The 20,121-nt window shown below is 32.6% G+C and overlaps 1 protein-coding gene across 1 annotated transcript; it reads right to left on the reverse strand.

Annotated features, from left to right (window-relative positions):
* Window positions 1–1,206: 1,206 nt before the first annotated feature.
* On the reverse strand, window positions 1,207–19,701 carry LOC125049559. Its single transcript, XM_047648929.1, has 7 exons — window positions 19,532–19,701; window positions 18,384–18,603; window positions 10,754–10,892; window positions 4,269–4,356; window positions 2,765–2,872; window positions 2,247–2,384; window positions 1,207–1,823 (listed from the first exon to the last, which is right to left on the reverse strand). Exons 2-7 carry the CDS (start codon window positions 18,473–18,475, stop codon window positions 1,552–1,554), a joined length of 837 nt encoding a protein of 278 aa, XP_047504885.1. The 5' UTR covers window positions 18,476–18,603; window positions 19,532–19,701; the 3' UTR covers window positions 1,207–1,551.
* Window positions 19,702–20,121: the final 420 nt, after the last annotated feature.

Genomic DNA, 20,121 nt, shown 5'->3' on the forward strand with positions numbered 1-20,121 from the left:
TTAAATCGTTGTATTGTTAAAGCTAGAATTTAAAATGGATTGTCTAAGCCTGTGACTGTATAAGGCTTTATATAAAGCGTGCATAAATAAGAGAGGTGTGAAGATGACTTTGCATCTGGGCAAATTCTAAACTAAATAGGCACAAAAACTTACCCTATATTATTTTATAGAAGCACAACCAACATGTTTAATAAAATCATGTTTTTAAATTGCCTAAGTAGACATTGGATACATCATTCATACATGTGTTTAAAAAAAATGACATATACCTTTTTTATATAAGCGCATTGAAGGCAAAGTAAGGCGAAACGGATTTTAGAGAAAAATTATATTGCCGTTTTTGCCATGACTTCTAGGACGGCCAAAGGTTTCATTCCTTTAAAATAACTACATTCAAAGGTATTTTAAACGAGATATATATTTGAAAAAGGTGACTTAATAATATTTTTTGCCATTCCGAACATTTTAACTAGTTAAATATTGATTAAGTAAAGTTGGAAATAACAGTGTATTTATTTTAATTGACTCTTGATACTTACGAAGCCAACGGCTTTTTTTATAATAAAATTTTTGTATAACGTATAGCGGCATATTTTTTTGGTACAAATAAAAAGCTACAACTCACCAAGGACTTTATCATTCCCGATACGAGTATAGTTTTTATAGTAACTTTTGAATTACTTAATTTTCAAATTACGTATTAATCTCAGAAATTATTGCCATATCTAAGTTGTTTTCTTAGAGCGGATTCGACCAACATCCTGGGAATTAAATCTCAAAATATTAATTAAAATTAAATTTGTCTCATTACACTGTTTTTATGAAAGTTTACTACTTTTTTTTTATATTTGTCACTTCATCACGGCGACCGGCGTAAACACAATTTAACGGAAGATGGAAGAACGTTAAATAAAAAATTGCAATTAAACTAATTTAGTTTTTGAGAGTTTCTTGCCAGTTCATCTTACCCGCTCTACACCATTGATTTGGGAACTAGGAGTTCATTTATACCTTTTTTAAATTTTAATCAATTTAATAAAATATCTAAAATTTAAAACCTGTTATTGATCGAAATAAAATATGCCTATTTGTGTAATTTAGCACAAATTGGAGAATGATAACTAACTTGTGGCGTGGCATATGGCAGATAGAAATCGCGTGATTTGAAGGAGGCCTTTGCCAAAAAAGGTCACACATGTAACAGATATCTAGAAAGAATGAGATAATAGAAATATTAGGCTTTTATTATTATTAACTAACACGTAAAAATCTTGACGTTCACGTGTTTAAGCATAAGCATGGCACCCCATCTTGTCTAGGAAAGCATTTCGTCGGATTTTTAAAATTAGAATAATGAATTTTTCAAACCAAAATAAACCAAATAAAACCAAAAAAAACTAAATAAAAATAAAGTGTATATATTCTATGAATAAAACGAGAGAGTAAAGTTATGGATTTGATCGAATCCGCATGCAATTGAAAAATCAAAATTAAGGTATCATATTAATTATAACTCTCGGTGTACAAAGTCCAAAGTGCGTCACTCAAAGCTTACATCAGCATGCTTGACAGTGGATTATATCTCATAATCTTAGACAGCAGAATCCAGAGTAAAGAAGTAGTCGTGGCTAGTACTACGCCCGCCCAACCTAGTTCTAACGACCAGGATGTAGTGAATTCCCTCGCGGATAATAAGGGGAGAGCGGGGCCACGTGGACCAATTAAACCGTCCGCTGTATCGTCTACGTGTGGACTTCCCCGTGTCGATACTCTTTGTACACGCTTGAAGTGTATTATCATAAGTGTGAACATTGCAAATAAACCTGCAAATAAATAAGTGTAAATACTGAAACCAACTATAGTAACGAAAAGTTTTGGCTAATCTTGTCAAGACAAAAATATCAGTTAAAGCAAAACTTATTCTGTCTTCAAACCAGTAGTATCATAAGACGATGCTTCAGGGTCATTGTAGGTATTATTTAGAAAAATCACAGCAGACCCACTCTGTAAAACCGATTTTGAATAATTGGTTCAACATTAGGCTACGATTGACATAAAAAAGTGCGGATTTCAATTATTATGTCGTTATCTAACTGCGAAATATAATTGTAATGCGGTTTTAATTTCTGCACGTGTAGACTGTAGGTATGTCACAAACATAAAATCCTAATTTGAGATTTAAGTTACAGGGTAAGCCCGCTGTAAGAAAAAGCCCCGAAAAGAAATTTTATATTAATGTCACTTACCCGCTAAAAGATACATAACACCAGTGATGAGCACAGCGCTGATCTGATGCTTACAAACTCCGAAAGCTCCAACCAGCGCAGCACTACCTAATACTATCAGACAGACTAACGCGCATGATATTGACAGATTCTGCATTCCTGAAATAAAGCAAGTATGTACCTCAATAAATATATATTTATTTGTTACCAGGTCTTTTTTGTGTTCCAAATTTTTACATGTTTACTAGATTGTTGTTTATTATTACTACGATAAATGCCCATGCGTGTACACAGTTTATTATATAACTCTTAGAGTAAAATTCAGAATTGAGACTTAGGACCAAGTACAAATCACATTTCAAAAAAATATTGGATTTTGGCATTCGTGAGTAAGTATATAGTATATTTCCATCGCCCCTTGCCTAGAGAATCACGAGATCCGGCCCAAGACCTAAGTAATAGCTATATAACTTCGAAAGTACGAGTAGTAGTAATCATTGATTTATGTAGGTACCTTATTGATAATATCGATAACTTACTATGCTGCCAATCAGCCCGCGGCTCCTCAGATTCGTCGTCTGCTAAATAATTTGTGCACAGCGGCTCTGTCGGGAAACCGGCATTCGTCAGTAATGATACTTCTTCCTCTAAAAAACGAATTATTGTTAAAATAATAAAAAAAAATTTATTGAACTGTTACAAAGGCTTAAATTGGAGATCAAATGGAGATGTCCTTTTCAATTGCATCCAATTAATTATTTTTTTGGTACTTGATATGGACATTATTTTTCAACAAGAAAAATATATAGATGTTACTGTTTTATGTTGTCTCGCTCTACCTTTATAAAAAGCTAATCTTGCTTTACTTACTATAATATAAGACTTTCCTTAAAAAAGCTTCCTACTTATACTTGGTATATACGAGAATATTTGTAAATGCCGTTAAAAAATGTTATGTTTTACTTCCTACGTATTTATCATAGAGATCGGGCTAGGTAACATTTTTTAACATTTGTACTTTGTACTGTGAACAACCATATCTTCAAAGAAATCAGATTTAGAAGAAACTTACTATCTGTTTACGAACCTTTTTTTTATCTTTTACCGTAATATTTCACGTGAAACGCTTTATGTTTAATCTCTATCACTTACTTCAAACATTTTACATTGATTGAACATTCATTAATAGACAATACGGCTACAGTATTGAACATTTTTTCAATAGAAATGTAGAAGTTATTCAAATTTTAGCGAAATATTGCCCACAAAAACTCATCTGACCGGTTAGAATATTTTTGATTACAGTTATTGTGTTCAGTACAGCTTTGTTTTCAAGGTTTTTTATAAAAGGGAAATACTTTTGTTAGAAATTTCGAGTGAAGCGAAAATGTAAATTGTCGAATATTATCTTCTCAATACGTGTAAAATATTATATATATATTATTAGTTATTCAAATTCATTTTAGCGTAAATTATTTATATCTAAAAAGTGCAACTCTGCCGCAAAATTTAAATAAAAAATTGTGTGTTTAAAGTCCCACATCATCTCTGGGGCAGATACATTTCGTCATAGTCGTAGAATAGTGACGGATCTGAAAAACAGTAAACTTGACAGGGCAGCAGTTACAAAATAATATAATCATGTTAGTTTTTGTCATAACCATTTTAATTCATATTCTGTTTTTATGAAATTTGGCATACAAGCAAACAAAAGGGTTTGTTTTGAAACAAAATAAAAATTATAACATTAAATTACTAAGTTTTAATGTTTTGGTTTTAATGACTGATTAATTTGAAATTTAAAACGCATGGATTTTTTTTTAATGTAGCCGTAATACATAGTCAATGTAGTATGATAAAAAGTGGATTTTCAAATCCGACATTGTTCTACGATCATGACGATTTGTTTCTTAAGGCTAGTAGGTGCCGTTTATTCCTCCTGACTCCATATGACCCGAAGGGTTTATCATTAGCTACCACGCTACAGCGACCGTTTCCGAAAATTGCACTACTTTATATTAGTTGCATAAGAGTTATATATACCTTCCAAAGACACGCACATCTTCCAAATGCCACCATTCATTGGTACTAAGAATGTTCCTCCGCCTTTTTTCTTACTCGTGTCTTCTACCTGCAATACATCATACGTAGAACCTACGTTAAAAGCAAGTTTTGAAATATTTTATTGAAGTCTAAATTTAAAGAGGTTAGTCGCATCTTGGTTTTACATTTGTCATGCGGTTTTAAATGCTTGCGGGATATGTCAGTGCTCGCTAAAGGATATTGGAATGTTGCCAAGACTGCAGAATCTTACATACCTGAGTATCTGCAATATACTAGACAAGCTACTAAAGTCGTCCTATAAATATTACTAGATATATTTTTTATACCCAAAGCATTCCAAGCATCCGATAAATCTATGCATTTAAAAATATTGTAAAATATTAGTGATTGCAGAAACATTTTATATTGCTCTTTAGAACAAATGGTATTATAACACTTTGAAGTGTAAACACGCTTGTATGACATTTGCTTTAATATAAATCGTTTACACGCACGTTACAACAACACTAGACAATAAACTAACATGACGCAATGGAATAAAGAAAATAGAATAAATACAACGAAATCAAAGCTATGTAATCCAAAATTTATAAATTCACCGAACATATTTGTATGTCTATCAGTTTTTTCTTTGTGCAGTGTTGGCCTGGTATCGTCGTGCGACTCTCATCCCTGAAGTCGTAGGTTCGAACCCCGAACACCACAACTTTCTGTCTATGTGCGCAATTAATACTTGCTCCTGCAGGATATCATAAAGAAACCGGCATGCCATAGATCCATTAACTGGACGGAGTATGTCAGGAACAGAAGGCTGATCACATACTTGTCTATTAGAAAAACAAATGATACAGAAACCTGAGGCCTATATTTCTTATTTGTCTTGATTGATCCTGTATTACAAGAGAATTAAGTGTATAAAGTGTTTATAATACACATGAGCTTAAGCTTAAGGCTTATTACTACTGTAGTCTTTGGTAATCCTCAATCTAAAACCGTTTTATTTATCGATATACGTTAATAAACATTCCGCTTATAAGCAAGTAATCACTACGCGGTGGCGAGAACTTTCATGACCCACCCAGTTCTTAAAATTATCCACCTGACAAAACTCTTTTTATTGGACCAATTCCTATATATGACCAAAACTATATATGACACCTCAATCATCCAGATCCATAGACGGAGAAGCTTTTGAAAATACAAACAAAAAAATACACGTAAAATTGTAAATCTACTCGAGGTTTTTTAATAATTCCTTTAAAATGAAAACTTTTTAGACATTAAGTCGGTAACGATGATCGAAGCAAGACGTATAGTTTAAAACTGTTATTATTACAAATTTATATAGTAACCGCCAATGGATTAGGACCTTATTTCACGCAAATCATAGTAACGATCAGCCAAGACTGTTTTACTATTATGTACTATGTTTATATTGATAAAGGTCATGGTTAGGCTTTGAGACCCTCTAGGCTCTTTAAGTACGATTTACCGCAAAATCAGTTCAAATACTAAATCGCCATATGTATTATTCATTCATTTGAACCGACTTTGGACATAATTAACGCTAAATGAGGCAGAGGTAGAATGGGGAATCGTTTGTAAGCGATTCAAACATTTCGATATCAAGGTTCTTAGTAAGGTTTTAGTCTTCAAATAACGGATTTTGCGAAAATTATTATACAATTATCTGGGACTAATAGCTTTTAATTATAATTATTGCATATAATCATTCATACAAAGAATAATATTATAATTTATAATCTATTACGTATCTCCCTTCGTCATTTCAGAAGCGCTAAATCATTGTTAAATGAATTCAAATTATTAAATGAACTTTTTATTGTATTCAGTATGACATTTACATCACTTTATTAGAATACTACTCTTGTTGGACACTATATTATTTAATATATTTATATTAGGTAATGAAGATGGATGTAAATTACTCATTACTCTAAAATTGTCTTAGTGTATGATTATCTCAAAATCTGTTTATCACCAGGTAGACCACGGTTCCGTGCTACGAGCTACGAATTTTCGTAGATGTCGTAGCTGTACCATTGTGTACTTAGAAGTTAAGATATTTAAGAAATTGTTTAAACAGAGGCATCGTTAGTTTCTCACAATAAAATATTTATTTTACAGTAACGCTACTGTACAATTAGATAATGAAATCCATTAATCCAAGACAACTTAAGGATATACACTAAAGCAATAAAAATAACGATATCGCGTGCTTAGTGCTGCAATTTCAAGGTTAGTTAGTGATTACAACGCATGGCTTTCATATAATTACGCTGCCTTGACCTTAAAGCGGCTCCTAACTGTCAGTGAGGGAAGCATTCGCCAAGAAATTATGTAATTTTCTTCAAATAGTTGAGGAAGTCTGACAAATGACGTTGGAAAACGGAAATATCTTCAATATTTAAATCACAAATAATAACTTTTTTTTTTCAAACTTAGTATTTCTTTGGCTCGTTGCCGGCCTTTTAAGAATTGGCGCTTACGCTCTTTTCTTGAAAGACTAAGTCAAATTGGTTCGAAAATATTTCAGAAATCCTCCAGTGAACTTATGAAATCAGTCCTGAAACGACAAACGTGGACGTGTTACGGAAAATATTCTACCTCTGTATAAATAAATATGATCATGTTTAAAAAAGAAATAAATATTAACTAAATTTTAAAAGTTTTATTTCAATACACAACTAAGAGGTTCCTAATAAATCTTAAAGTGAAAATCGATGGGTCCGAGATAATAAAATCTAATGGAAATAAAAGTATTATGTTAAGGAAAATGTCGACGGAGATAAATCGCTTTCTTTTTTACTTCCATTAATTCAATTTTTCTCACTGGATTCAGATTTAAAAATAAAATATTTCCTCAGCTTCTAAGAATTGCTGGCTTGTTAAAAATTTAACGTATATGAGAGTTTTTTTATAAGATTGGATCTGAAGCCATAAAGGAGAAAACCATGGATAATATTATGTTTTTGATAACGAAACATTTTCCGATAGAAGTGATTTTGTTCTCTGATATATGTAGTATTGGAGAGTTCAGACATAGAACAAGCAATGAATACTGCAAAAGGTTAAGGCGGTTCGTGAACTTTGACACGTGATCTGAATTTCATGGCATGCAGTAGACAGGCAAAAATTGGGTATGAGACAATTCTTACTTACTTACTTTGGCACATAAATCTTTTTTTTGGTTGTTCATTAGATTCTAGAAGTATAGCTTACTTCTTATACATATATTAAGAAATAAAATAACTTAAATATAACGTAGGATGTTTGTACTCTACAAAATAGAGGTGAAATATTGTTCTTTTAGAAAAACAACTAAGCGGTAATTTTTATGTCTATTAGCAATGCAATCAAAATAAAAACATAAATTAAGTTTTTATTTTTCTTTTGTTACGATAACAATGCGTTTAGTTCAATACCACAAAAAAACACTACCACACCCTCCCAGTTTATTATTCCAAGCGATAACCCAATGCTAAAAATAAAATTAAAACGAAAAACCTTTCATTATAATTACGTACCATTGCGTGCTAAGCAAAAACATCAAGGCTGAATGCTAATGCAAAAGCTTGCCATTTTGAGGTCTTACTTTTGTGTCCATTTAGGGCCTAATGGGGTCAAGGATATCTTATTAAGGGCTTTAAGACTAAAAAAAATATTTTCCAAAAAAATTAATAAACGCACGCACTGAATAAATATATATGAGTAATTCCTCAAAACTTTGAAAGTCTTTTAAATACACAACTTAACCATATCCTTTCCATCCGATTAATCGTGTCTTATAAAGCACTTTTTGCATTTCACCCTGAGTATTTATTTTTCCTTACTAGGGTCGCCTGGAAGCGTTGCATCCTTAATAATTTATGTTATGTTGTGCATATGTACCAAATATATAATGCAACAAAGTGTTACTAAATAAATATTTTGTAAGTAAACTACTGATAAACAATAAACTACAAGCATCCACCTTTTCAGAATGCCAAATCATAAATTGACTGCTTCACGACTGATTTGAGAGCGACGGCCGATGCGAAAACCGCTGTGTGAGTTCGTGAAGTGAGTTACAGAATCGCAGGGCAGTTTTTTTATATATTATTTTAAGAACTATTTTTTCAAATTAACTTCTATCCGCTAGAAGGCTTGCAAATGTGTTGCCGACTTTTTATGGTATGGTACGCTCTTAATGGTATGGCTTGTCCAAGTCGTATAAGTTTGGAAATATCTCCCGCAACTGGTTCTGTAAATCGATGGTGCGCGGCGAAAATATCAGACTTCAATGATTGATTTTTGTTCGCAAAATAAAAGTATATTACTAGTCAGTATAGCTTTCGGCACTACACAATACTAGATAGTACTGTAGTTTGGTTAACATAAAATTAAAATCAAAGTTTATGTACTAAAAATTTAAAAATTAAATAAATATTTCACTAGACGGCCTTAGTGTACGTTCGCAAATAGTCGAGTTATTTGTATAATCGTCGAGCGAGGCCACAATTTGCATTAGCAATTTAATAACCTCTTATCAAACGTGTGATATATTTGGGTAAATTGTTATTTTAGCATTAATTCACATTGCGCAATTATAATTGGTATAATTACGAGAATATACAAAATGAAATTGGTTTTGAAAATATTAAATGCCTTTCAACAACAAAAAGTAAAGTAAAGTAGTATTCATAAAGAATTAAATAATAATAGGTAGGGCAAGGTCACATGACCAGAGACTTTGAGGCAAACCAGACTCATTTGACAACATCGACTTACTAACGTTGTGCGATGCGCCGAAATATAAAACTCATTTACAGAAAAATCTGCGTTTTGGATTTATACTTCTAAAAGGTAATAAATAATAAAAAAGCCAACATTATCTCGTTAAACATAAGAAAATATTAAAGCAAACGTCTCGAGTGTAAAGGTTCACAAAAAGAAAACTTTACGATGTTATTAAGCTTCCAAGATTTTCCTTTGCTCGTTCGGGGTATAATGGAAAGTGTCGGCTTACACCAGAAATACACTTCCGACACGTTCCGACATCGTATAAGATTTTATTAAGAAACCTTGCATTTATAAGTAGATACAAATTTAGTGCTTTTTGTAGGATAAGCTAGAGATTAGAATTATATTTTTTAGCTCGATGTTTTGAATGCTTTACAGCAGCCACGATAGAGCTAGAGACTGTCAAAACGTAGAGGTATGCAAATATATACAATATTAAAATGTGTAGGACTCGTGTGACAAATGTTCGTTCCCATACTCCTCCGAAACGGCTCAACCGATTCTTATGAAATTTTTATGCATATTCAGTAAGTCTGAGAATCGGACAACGTCTATTTTTCAACCCCCTTAATGTTCAGGGTGGTCCCACCCCCAAAATTTAATTTTATTTTGTAGACAACTTTTTGTTTTTATTTTTTACATTGCATACAAAAATACATACAACCCTTAACTGTACCCCTCTGCGATCAACCCCTATTTTTTATTTGTTAATTATGACTTGAACTCTGAGGTTTATATAGAGAAAAATTCACAGAACAACCTAAAAAGTTTTTATTCCGGAGGCAGCTAGTATAATATAGGATTAGTAAAAACCCTGACCCTGAAGCAACAATTTTTAAAGTTATATATATATATATATATATATCTATATATAACTAGGGCTAATATAGGGCTATAGCCCTTAACTATTTATTAATAAAAATAATTTATTTATTTATTTAAATACATATACATCGTCATAATGGTTATATCTATTTGAGCACAAAAATTAACGTTTTCATCCTATCACCTATGAAGGAGAATAAGTTTGTAATAATACCAAAGTAAGATGTGAATTTCTTAGACATCTGCTATATAAGTACACGCATAAATCAATATTTTGTTATAAATATAATCATATTAGATCTGCCTATCGGTTCACTTTTATAGGTTTATCGTAAATGCTTAAGACACCTTTATTTAATAAAACTGTGTATACCACTTGAATCCAATTTCGCCTGCAAGGCAATTGTAGGTACTACTTTTATTTTCGCAATCTCGCAAATAGACTTTTGTTTTTCGAATCAAATAAGCTTTGCCGCATTTCAGACAGCTTATAAATTTCGTAGCAACACTACGCTACGTCCAAATATCAAGTGAGTGATAAATTTCCCCTGGGAAAATCGATTATTCGTCTACGCTATGGTTATAGGTGTTTGAGAGGTAAATCCTTTTCGCCGAATGACTTTTATTATTTTATTTATCCAGTTATTCTTTAAATGTTAAACTTTTTAGAGTCAACTCAATAAATACAACATAAAATTTAATCATTCCGTCATTCCGAATATGATATTTATTGTAACACATTTGGCGCATGAATTTATTAAGAATATTTTGTTTTATATAAGCGACTATATCCGTGCTCACACATCAGGGTAGGTACGGTTATTTTCTAGATTTACCTTAACAACTTTCTCATCGATCAGCCACTGTAAGGCTGTGTTGGAGGCATTCGCCAAAGCCGTAAGTGCGCTTCGTTCCCACGACACATGTTCCCAGTGTTCGGTCATGATAGCTGCGCATAACATCGCCGTTGAACAACTGAAATTAAAGTAACCACTTAACCACTTAAATATTTAGAGGTAGCTTCTTCAATGGAAATCCCCTTAATATACTTTAAACATAAGCCTTACTAAATTAAAAACAAGGTTTGTTTACTTTCTAAAATGACGCCAGCGCTTTGGACTCAGATGTTTGAGTAGCTTTATTTATGGGAGAGGAGGCAAACGAGCTAAGTGTTTACCGCCCATGAACACCTGCATTTTTGCGTTTGCAAGTACGTGGCTGGTTCTTGAGGTAATGGTATTCTCTTCTCTTGAAGGCCTCCTTATACCTGGAATACGTTTATGAAGAAGATGGCATTCTTTACAAAAAAAATAGTCACTATTTTCTATAATATATATATTAGTAGAATTATTATCCGGATTATAAGATAATTATTTCGATCAAATTAACTCAATCAATAAATCAACTGCCGAATTTCTTCAATTCGTAGAATAACAGTGTATAAAACACTACGATTTTCATTTACGCTCCTCGCAGTTATGTAATTTTACTGGGCTAACTCGTTTATCGCATTAGCGGGGATGTTACTATCCAGATTTAGGACAAATAAACATGTTTTTATTTTCGTATTAATCCGAGTCTTAACCTAAATAAGGGAGTTTATAATGAATTCGCCCCTTGTTCGTTATACGTACTATATTTTCATGTACTGTATACTTACTAAGACGAAAATCTAAGATATTTTTAATTAATTTTAAACAATATAAAATTATCATCTATATTTATTATCACTTTGTGGAACCAGCTGCCCACTCAAGTATTTGCATTGAGAGTGACCATGGGCGGCGGTATCACTTAACATCAGGTGAGCCTCCTGCCCGTTTGCCCCGTGTTCTATAAAAAAAATTATAAATAATAATTAATATTTTTTTGTATAGCTATGGTTAATTGTTTTTCTTGGCTATTCGTTAAGTTCTTTTGTCTTGGCTTATTAATTTTCGTTCTGTAAGTTTGTTTTTGATTTGATTAAAGTAATACAGACTTGTCATCTGTTACACATCATATATAATACCACATATTTGGAAGAAAAAGGCTTTCAAATCGTAAAAAAAGGTTTCCACTCCAAACACTTAGGCGCGTAACAAGCCACTTTTGTCTAAGGCCCCGACTGCCACTCTAGACACAAAGGTCTACTTCAAGCTCTTTATATATACTCTTCATATTCACGAAATGTCTCTCATACTAATAAACGACTTTTATACTGTAATTTTATTATGAGATTTTAATGATGGATGTATTTTGATGTATTACTTATTTAAATAAAAAAACATAAACTACAACACTAAAAATCAATTTTGATAGTGATGGAAACTAAAAGCTGAGTTGGGTCCTGAGTTGATGTTGCTTTTATCAAATAAGTATTACTCATTGTTGTATTCCTCAAACCAACATCTACGGCAGCCTACGCACTGGCGACCATAGACGCGGCCAGGCCGCCGCGACCATGGTCGCTGGTGCGTAGGCAAGCGCGACATGCGGACATCAAATGTGAAAATCGCGTGGCATCAAATTAGACGCCGCGGCCAACGGTGGCCGCTGGTCGCTGGCCGCAAAGTGCGTAGGGGCTATAGCGATGGCCATATAAAGTCCAGAATTCACTGGCCGCCGCGGCCAGGTCGCGGCGACCATGGTCGCCAGTGCGTAGGCAGCCTACTAGCTGACAGTGGTAAAACCTCGAAAAAATCGTCGTATTTTCAGAAATACTTACATTTACCAACTCACTTCGGTGAATCCTAAGACTTACACTTAAATCTTAAGATTAACCGTAGTTCGAGCTTTTACAGTAACATATATATTTTTCATTAACATACCAGTCCTATGAAAACCATGAAAAAGAACGTATATCGTTCAACTAATCAGCCATATTTTCAAGCCGTTCCAAATCCTAGGCAAGCAATTCGATACTATGCAAATACAGAATGGATTCTTTGCTCAGAAGATTTACCGGCTTCCATCCAATCCTCTATGCATACAGAATGTTGTTTAGCAATGTTATTCGATATAAATGTGGGAATACAAATGTTTTATAGTTATCATTGCAATTTGTTTTTTAAAAATCCAGTTTGTTGTGTGGTTTTGTAAGCTTTACTATGAGTTATACAAAGTACGTATTAAGCCAACACGAAAGATGATGGTTTGCACTTTATTGCTTTATTTATATAAATAAATATATGTGTTTGGTAGTATAAAAATGGAGATTTGGTAGCTTAATAATCTAGAAAACTTATAGAACCTTTTCTATTAAGATAAAGAAGTTAAATACTAAATATTATTATATTCATGATTCATAATTTTTAATTACTTTTGTATAAGTTATTTTTATTTTCTTAATTGTATACAACAATAAAGATGAAGCTTAGATTACACCTTTTTGGGGCAAGGTGTGACTATTTCACGTTCGTAATGGTATTTAATTATTTATTAAACGAAAACCAAGCCTAATATTTCATTAAAATGGACATAAAATACGTATATAAGGATTCCGTAGCTGATCAAAAAAACAATCAAAGATATAAGTAACAAAAATCTAAGGTAGGTAATTGATGCTTGAAGTCGCGTCAAAATGGAAAAAGGATTTTTCATTTCAAAGGAAATTCTGATCCAAGAACTCGTTACCCACTCAACATATTTCTTGTATTTCTTGTATGTTCTTGTGTGAAATAGCGAAGTTTCCGCAAACTAAAGCTATAAAAGAGAACTTCGCACAATGCAGCCGACTAACAACCACGACTGTATTTCATATACATATTGACTGAAAAAATAGATTAGATTTTTCCTTTTTAATCTATTAAAAAGAAAGAACTATTTATTTGTGTAAACTTAAGCAACATAAATAAACAAACACACGATAACGTTAGAACTCAGCTTTTTATTGCTATCACCAGTAACACTGATTTTTAGTGCGCTGTTTTCTGTCATGTACTGGTTTTTTATTGCCCTGGCGGTGTTTTAAAGTTGCGGAAAATTATTACAGGCAACGGCAGGACAGCTGTTTCATACGTATGTAACTAAATGATTAATAAAACATACATAGTAACATATATTTAATAGTTTACTTCAATAAACGGAATAATACCATTTATCCCATACCATATTATGCCATATCGAAAAAAGAACAAGTACTATGGTGTATAAGTGATACTATAAATGAATCGATTAATATACATTTAATATTGTCATGTATAATTTAACGCACGTTTTATACTGTCACTGATTGCGAATGTAAATCTGCGTGATTCAGGTCAGACGTGAGGTGATTTCCTCGCTCTCGAAGTGAGAAAATAAATTATTAATTTCTTGTCGTCATACAGCTCACTTGAATATACGCGTGCTTATGTTTGCATAGTAAAAGTATAGTAGAACGTTTATAGGTTTAGTTTCTGTTTTTTGTAGGACGTAAATGGTCTGAAAGGTAATTTAATTGAGTGATGAGTTAATGCAAGTTGATTTAGAAGAACGTCCGTATATTGAAGTTCGGAAATAGCTGAACATGTTCCATACAGAGGTGGTGCAGGGTTGAAAGGTATTGTAAATAAGGTATAATTCTAAACACAATTCATCAATAAATTTTCCACTTTTATATGAGAAGTTTTTTCTCAGTGGGATTTGGGAGAAAAATATTTATGTATCTGTTCATTGATCGATTATTTCTTCTACGTACAGCTTTAAACAGAACATGCAGTGCGTTCCCAATTAAAATACGGCGGTGAGTTTTATAAATAGTGACATATAATTGCAAGTAGGACATTAAAATTCCTGGAAAGCTTTAGAGTTCATCTCATAACGACATCGTTAGTGAGCGCTTAGCGGGCATACTTCACTCAACCGCGAGGCCCTAACGTTGCAAATGATGTAGAATTTTATACACCTAGTACATCACGAATAAAACCTCAACAGTCATTTTTGTAAAAGTACGCCCAAGGTGAGTAATACATAATGTGTTAGCTGTAATAAAAAGTTCTAAACATAACAAAGCACTCGACTTACTTTGGCATCTCATTAGTAAGTTGTTATAAAAACGTGGCTGAATTTATGGAAAAAATATATAAAACAGCTGAGGTTTATATGAGAAGTGTTGGCCTAGTTGCTTCAACGTACGTATCGTTGTGGGTAGGTAAGCACAAACGACGTTTTTTTCTATGTGGGCTTAACACTTGGTCGTACGGTGAACATAGTAAGGAAACTGGCACGCCTTGGACTTAAAAAAAGATGACGGCGAGTGGCACGCATAGAAGACTGCCTTGCGATTCTGTAACTCACTTTTAGAACTCTCGTATTTGCGTTAACAATAAACTACAGGCTCCCTCCTTATCAGAATTCCAAATCGTAAAATGACTGCTTCACGACTGATTTGAACGCGACCGCCGCCGCGAAAACCGCTGTGAGAGTTCGAAAAGTGAGTTACAGAATCGCAAGGCTGCTCACTAACTTGCATGTTAAAAAGTCAAATGATCTGGAAACAGATAGAGAAAATCTGAGGCCCAGACCTAAATAGTGCTATGTAATTTTTCATTTATAATCGTAACTAAAAAGTTTTACAGTAATAATGTATACTTTTAATTATACCTTTCTATTTAATATTTATTTTATTATGAAGCTTGAATTTTGTCGGTAATTAAGTGGAAGCAATATGTCTATGTAATGCGAGTTTAATTACTCACTGACCTATTATAGACCCTTTGTTAAAATGCCTTATCTTTTATTCAAATCCTTTCGCTGTATTCATTTTAAATATGTGTTGTTTTACCAATCCAGAATCATGATTTCATATGGTATCAACATTATTAGTGTAAGAGGATATGTCACATTTGAATCGACAGCAATATATGTGATACTAGCCGTTTCGCGCCCGCTTTGCTGGACGAATTAAAATAAATTTTATGTTTCATTATTTTATTTTTTTTCATATTTTTATTATTCTTCTTTTTAACTTCCCGCTAAGAAAATTGAAATATTTCGAAAATCGAGTTTTTAACAGATGTTGACGTTTTGCGGTTCTAGGAAGCCTCTTTTGTTTTTATTAGCGGGAAAAATTTTCATAAAAGTAAAACAGAAATAAAAAAATGAAGGAACGTTGGAATTAAGGAAAAATTTCGCATCGAATGGTGGTAGTTTCATGTCGATACGATCAGTGGTTTAAGCGTGAAAGAGCCTCAAACGAAGACCATTTTCTTTTTATATATATAAGATTTTATTACATAGTTAATCTAACTACGTACTCCGCGCTACTACCCTCTTCTACTATATCGTGGGGATTACTTGTTTCTAATAGTTTAATGTGACACGGCTAGAAAATCTTTAAATATAGATAATAATCTAACAATTCTTTTTTCACTCCAAAAGGTAGTAGAAGATGGAATAAGAAATAAGCTGTTATAGAAACCCAGTTTAAAAACCTATATACACTAAACAAAATCAGTAGTATTCTATAAAACGAATATGTACTAATATAAAGCTGTACGCGCTAGTGACACGTAAAACCACTTCGTCTAGGGTTAGTTACATTAATGGACCAATATGAGTAATGTACACGAGCAGATGTTTTAGGATCTTTTACTAGAAACTATTATACAATAATTACAGTACAATAAATATATCAAAACATACTTATATGCATAAATATATGCTATATACATTATGTTACTCAATATTTGCTGCAGTCTATATCTATATAAGTTTTATTTGCAGTTTAATAGTGTGAGCTTCATATTTAAAAAAGGTTACAGTTTATAAGGAAAATAAATTTAGGTTCTAAACATAGTTTTAGTGGGTTATTTACCGAAAGGACTGACTCTCATACAAAATCCAAGATTAAATGGTTAAGTAATTTTATTTGCAATATTTTTTTTTACAAAATGCCGTTTACTTAAATAAAACTACTTTAACATAATATTTAAACGTATTTTACATTATTTAGCTAACTCAAAGCCGTCTAAACATCGAGTAACGTATAAAATCTCGTTAAAAAATATTTTATTCAAATGTAAAGCATTATGTTAACCAATTATTCAAAGTACCAGTGATTGTTGCTACGATTCGTAGCCATTTGTCGTAGCAAGCAATTATTCTATAAAAAGAGCGATCGACATTCGTCGTGCAAACAACAATGCGATTACTGGGAAAGGATTGTGAAACCCGTGAGAGAATCGATCTCGGTAGCCGTAGAACAATACCAGTAAAGCACTACCAAATTCCATATAGGTATAAAAGTTTATACACATTACGCGTGTTTGCAAACCGTGCCTTTATTTACCATTGCCCTTTGTTGAATACACTTTCTCAGCATATCACAAATTGTTTTCGGAAAATTTATTATATATATTGTTTAATTTTTTTAATATCATAATATTACAGGAATAATAGTTTATTATGTCAACTAGATAATTCTTCCTATACAACTAAATATAATAATAAAATAATATACATTGAAATAAATAACTAAACTTAACATAAACTAAAATATATCATTAAAAGGAGTCCCTTTAGGCAAGGTTCCGAAGATACTGGCAGCGTTCCCCCTTTGAATTGCTAGACTAATTCTTTGACCGAGGTAGCTGCCAGATCTTCGGTCTCCTGTGATGTCGACTAACCTTTTTTAAATTACTTTAAAAAGCCTTAAAGCGCTAGGACCCCACGGACCAAGGGTCTCGACACCGAATGGGACAAAATCATATTCTGAGCCTAGACCCCTGTATTTGCATGCTTTATTTTTTTCAATTAATTTTAACTTACTATAAGTTGAAACTCAGTACACTTTTTAAGTATATTTTTATAGCTATTTATTTACTGGAGCAAATAAAATTTGTATTACAATTTGAACTCTCAAATTCTTTATTGTATTGATGCATACAAAAACTTAGCAAAACAATCAAACACCAGCCTTTGCCTTGACAGAATATTTAAAAACATTATATTAAACCTTAAGCATTCTTGAACGCTTTGCCCTAAAAATGTTGAATGCGGTTTGCGGCTGACATTTAACGAGCGTGGTTCATGCATTTATCTGTGGGTGACCTAGACTTACCAAGTCACATTTAATGTCAACATTTAATCTAGAATGCCGTAGTTAGAAAGAAAGAAAAATCTTTATTATACACAATATACAGGATATTTAAATAAAGTAAAGTGCACTGGACCCCACACTAGAATTCCCTGTCTCTTCCTTTTGACATGCAAACAGTTTTTTATAAATTATATTAATGATTTCTACACGTTTATATTTAAACTATTTTTGTACAATAAGAATATTTTCAGTATCAGCATATGACAGGTTAACAAGATTAAGTTAAGAGTTAAGAAGAGAGAGTTAAAAAGTAAATTCTTTTATATTCACCATAAACTAAAATTACTTTTAATTTATAATAAATAATTTAATTTATAAAAAAAACTTGTAGGTTTTGTTAACAATTTATTTGCGTGAAGCAACTCAAATATTCTATTACTTAATGAACTGACTAAAGTACTGACCTGGTAAGTAGTAGCGTCGCCAGAAGGTAGAAGACCGAAGGATGGACGCCACATTCGCAATCGCCCTGCGGTGTGGCTGTCTGCGCCTCCATGCCAGCGCCAAGTTTGTGGTAGGCGATGTACGCTCGCGCCGGACTGCCGTGGGAAGCAATTTTCGTAGTCTTTCTAAACCGCCAACACTGAAACTGCTCATCTGGTCTATTAGACCATGCCTCCTATCCTGAAAAGATTTACTTTACGTGCATTTATGGCGAAAATAATTCTGAAAGTATTACTAAGATTTCTACTTGTGTTAGGTAACGAATCAGGGAGGGGGGGTTCCTTTTGTAAAACGTTTTGATGCGGGGCGGGGATTGAATTACGCGTTATTGTTAATATTATTTTGGACTTTCCAGTACATTGCACCACATAATGGTAACTTTTAGGTAGGAGTCACTGGGTGGTCACGAAACGTTTTACTATTGGGTACAGAAAAACGTTACTGTGCGTTACAGGGGGGGGGGGTCAATAACCTGCAAAAATTGCGTGACGTAATACTTGAACGCTCCCTCAATATTATCAAGTTTAATGAATATTAAAAACTATTAAGTAATTATTCAATTCCCAATATTATAATGAAAAATGCACATGGTATTGTTAATTTAATTCTTCTGGTTTTTATTGAAGTCGGTTAAAAAGATTTTCAGAGAAGCGTATAGTTTTTTGTTCAAATTTGTATATAGGTTGCATAGAAACATACTTGCTTCTGAACAAACTAAGTCCATTAGCTTGTTTCAATATACTTTTTATATCTATGTCTACAGAGTCTGAAATCCATTTAACGAGAAGTCTTAACATATAAGTATTTTATTTAACATATTATATAATAACTCCTTAACTCCAATTCGCGATATGACTATTCGTTGGCATCGTAAGCCCAAACCTGTGCCAAAGTCAAAGTTTGTTTGCTTTAGATTAAGACAAAGGATGTAACTTGCAACAGAATTTCCTATACAAGACCAGAATTAACAAAGAAAACCTCTCCATTGACGTATTACGATATTACTTCAATTACTCATACAATATCCAGGGCCTCAATCATTTTGTCAATATCGTAATTAGATGTTATCTATTTGACACGTCGCTGGCATAGTAATTGTTTCGCTTACCTTCTTACGCAGTTTTACACCTGACTAGCAACATAAACATGGGGTGTTCTGTCACATTTTGGAATATTAAAGTTCCCGGTATCGAAATGGTTGCGTGTAAGGTTTGTTGACTGTTCACACGCGAAGCCTAGTCGACGACCTCTCCACTGGAGGATTACAAACAGACTGACGGGCCGGGAAAAACGTGAAAATAAGCGAAATGTAGTGCTGAAAACGAGGGAATTCCAGTATCGATATTCAAAATTCCTGTTAATATTTAACTCGACTGGTCTAAAGGAGTTCTTCATATGTTTTCTTACTCTTAAATCTTTTGAATTTCTGATTAAATATTGATTTCAATTGGACACTAACTGTAATTAATACTTAGTAACGAAAAGAAATAGGTTTTCTATAGAATTTTAGAATGTTCCTGGTTACATTGTTATTATTATATTACGCTACTATAATTTAGCATCTCAAATCTGAATATTTAAATAGTCAATCAACAGTGTAACTTTCTAGTATAATGTGACTTACTTCTTTAAAATATTCTTGTATATTTTGTGGTAACTATATAAGTTGTTTAAAAAGATCGAAAATAATTACAATAT

The sequence above is a fragment of the Pieris napi genome, chromosome 5 (genome assembly GCF_905475465.1).
Source record: "Pieris napi chromosome 5, ilPieNapi1.2, whole genome shotgun sequence".
NCBI classification, from domain to species: Eukaryota; Metazoa; Arthropoda; class Insecta; order Lepidoptera; family Pieridae; genus Pieris; species Pieris napi.

Coding starts and splice junctions, on each gene's coding strand:
- LOC125049559 (XM_047648929.1), bottom strand. CDS start 18,475: ATGGAGGCGCAGACAGCCACACCGCAGGGCGATTGCGAATGTGGCGTC. Junction 2,873..4,268: donor GATGTGCGTGTCTTTGGAAG/GTATATATAACT, acceptor TTCGTTTTTTAG/AGGAAGAAGTATCATTACTG. Junction 2,385..2,764: donor GCGGGCTGATTGGCAGCATA/GTAAGTTATCGA, acceptor GCTTTATTTCAG/GAATGCAGAATCTGTCAATA.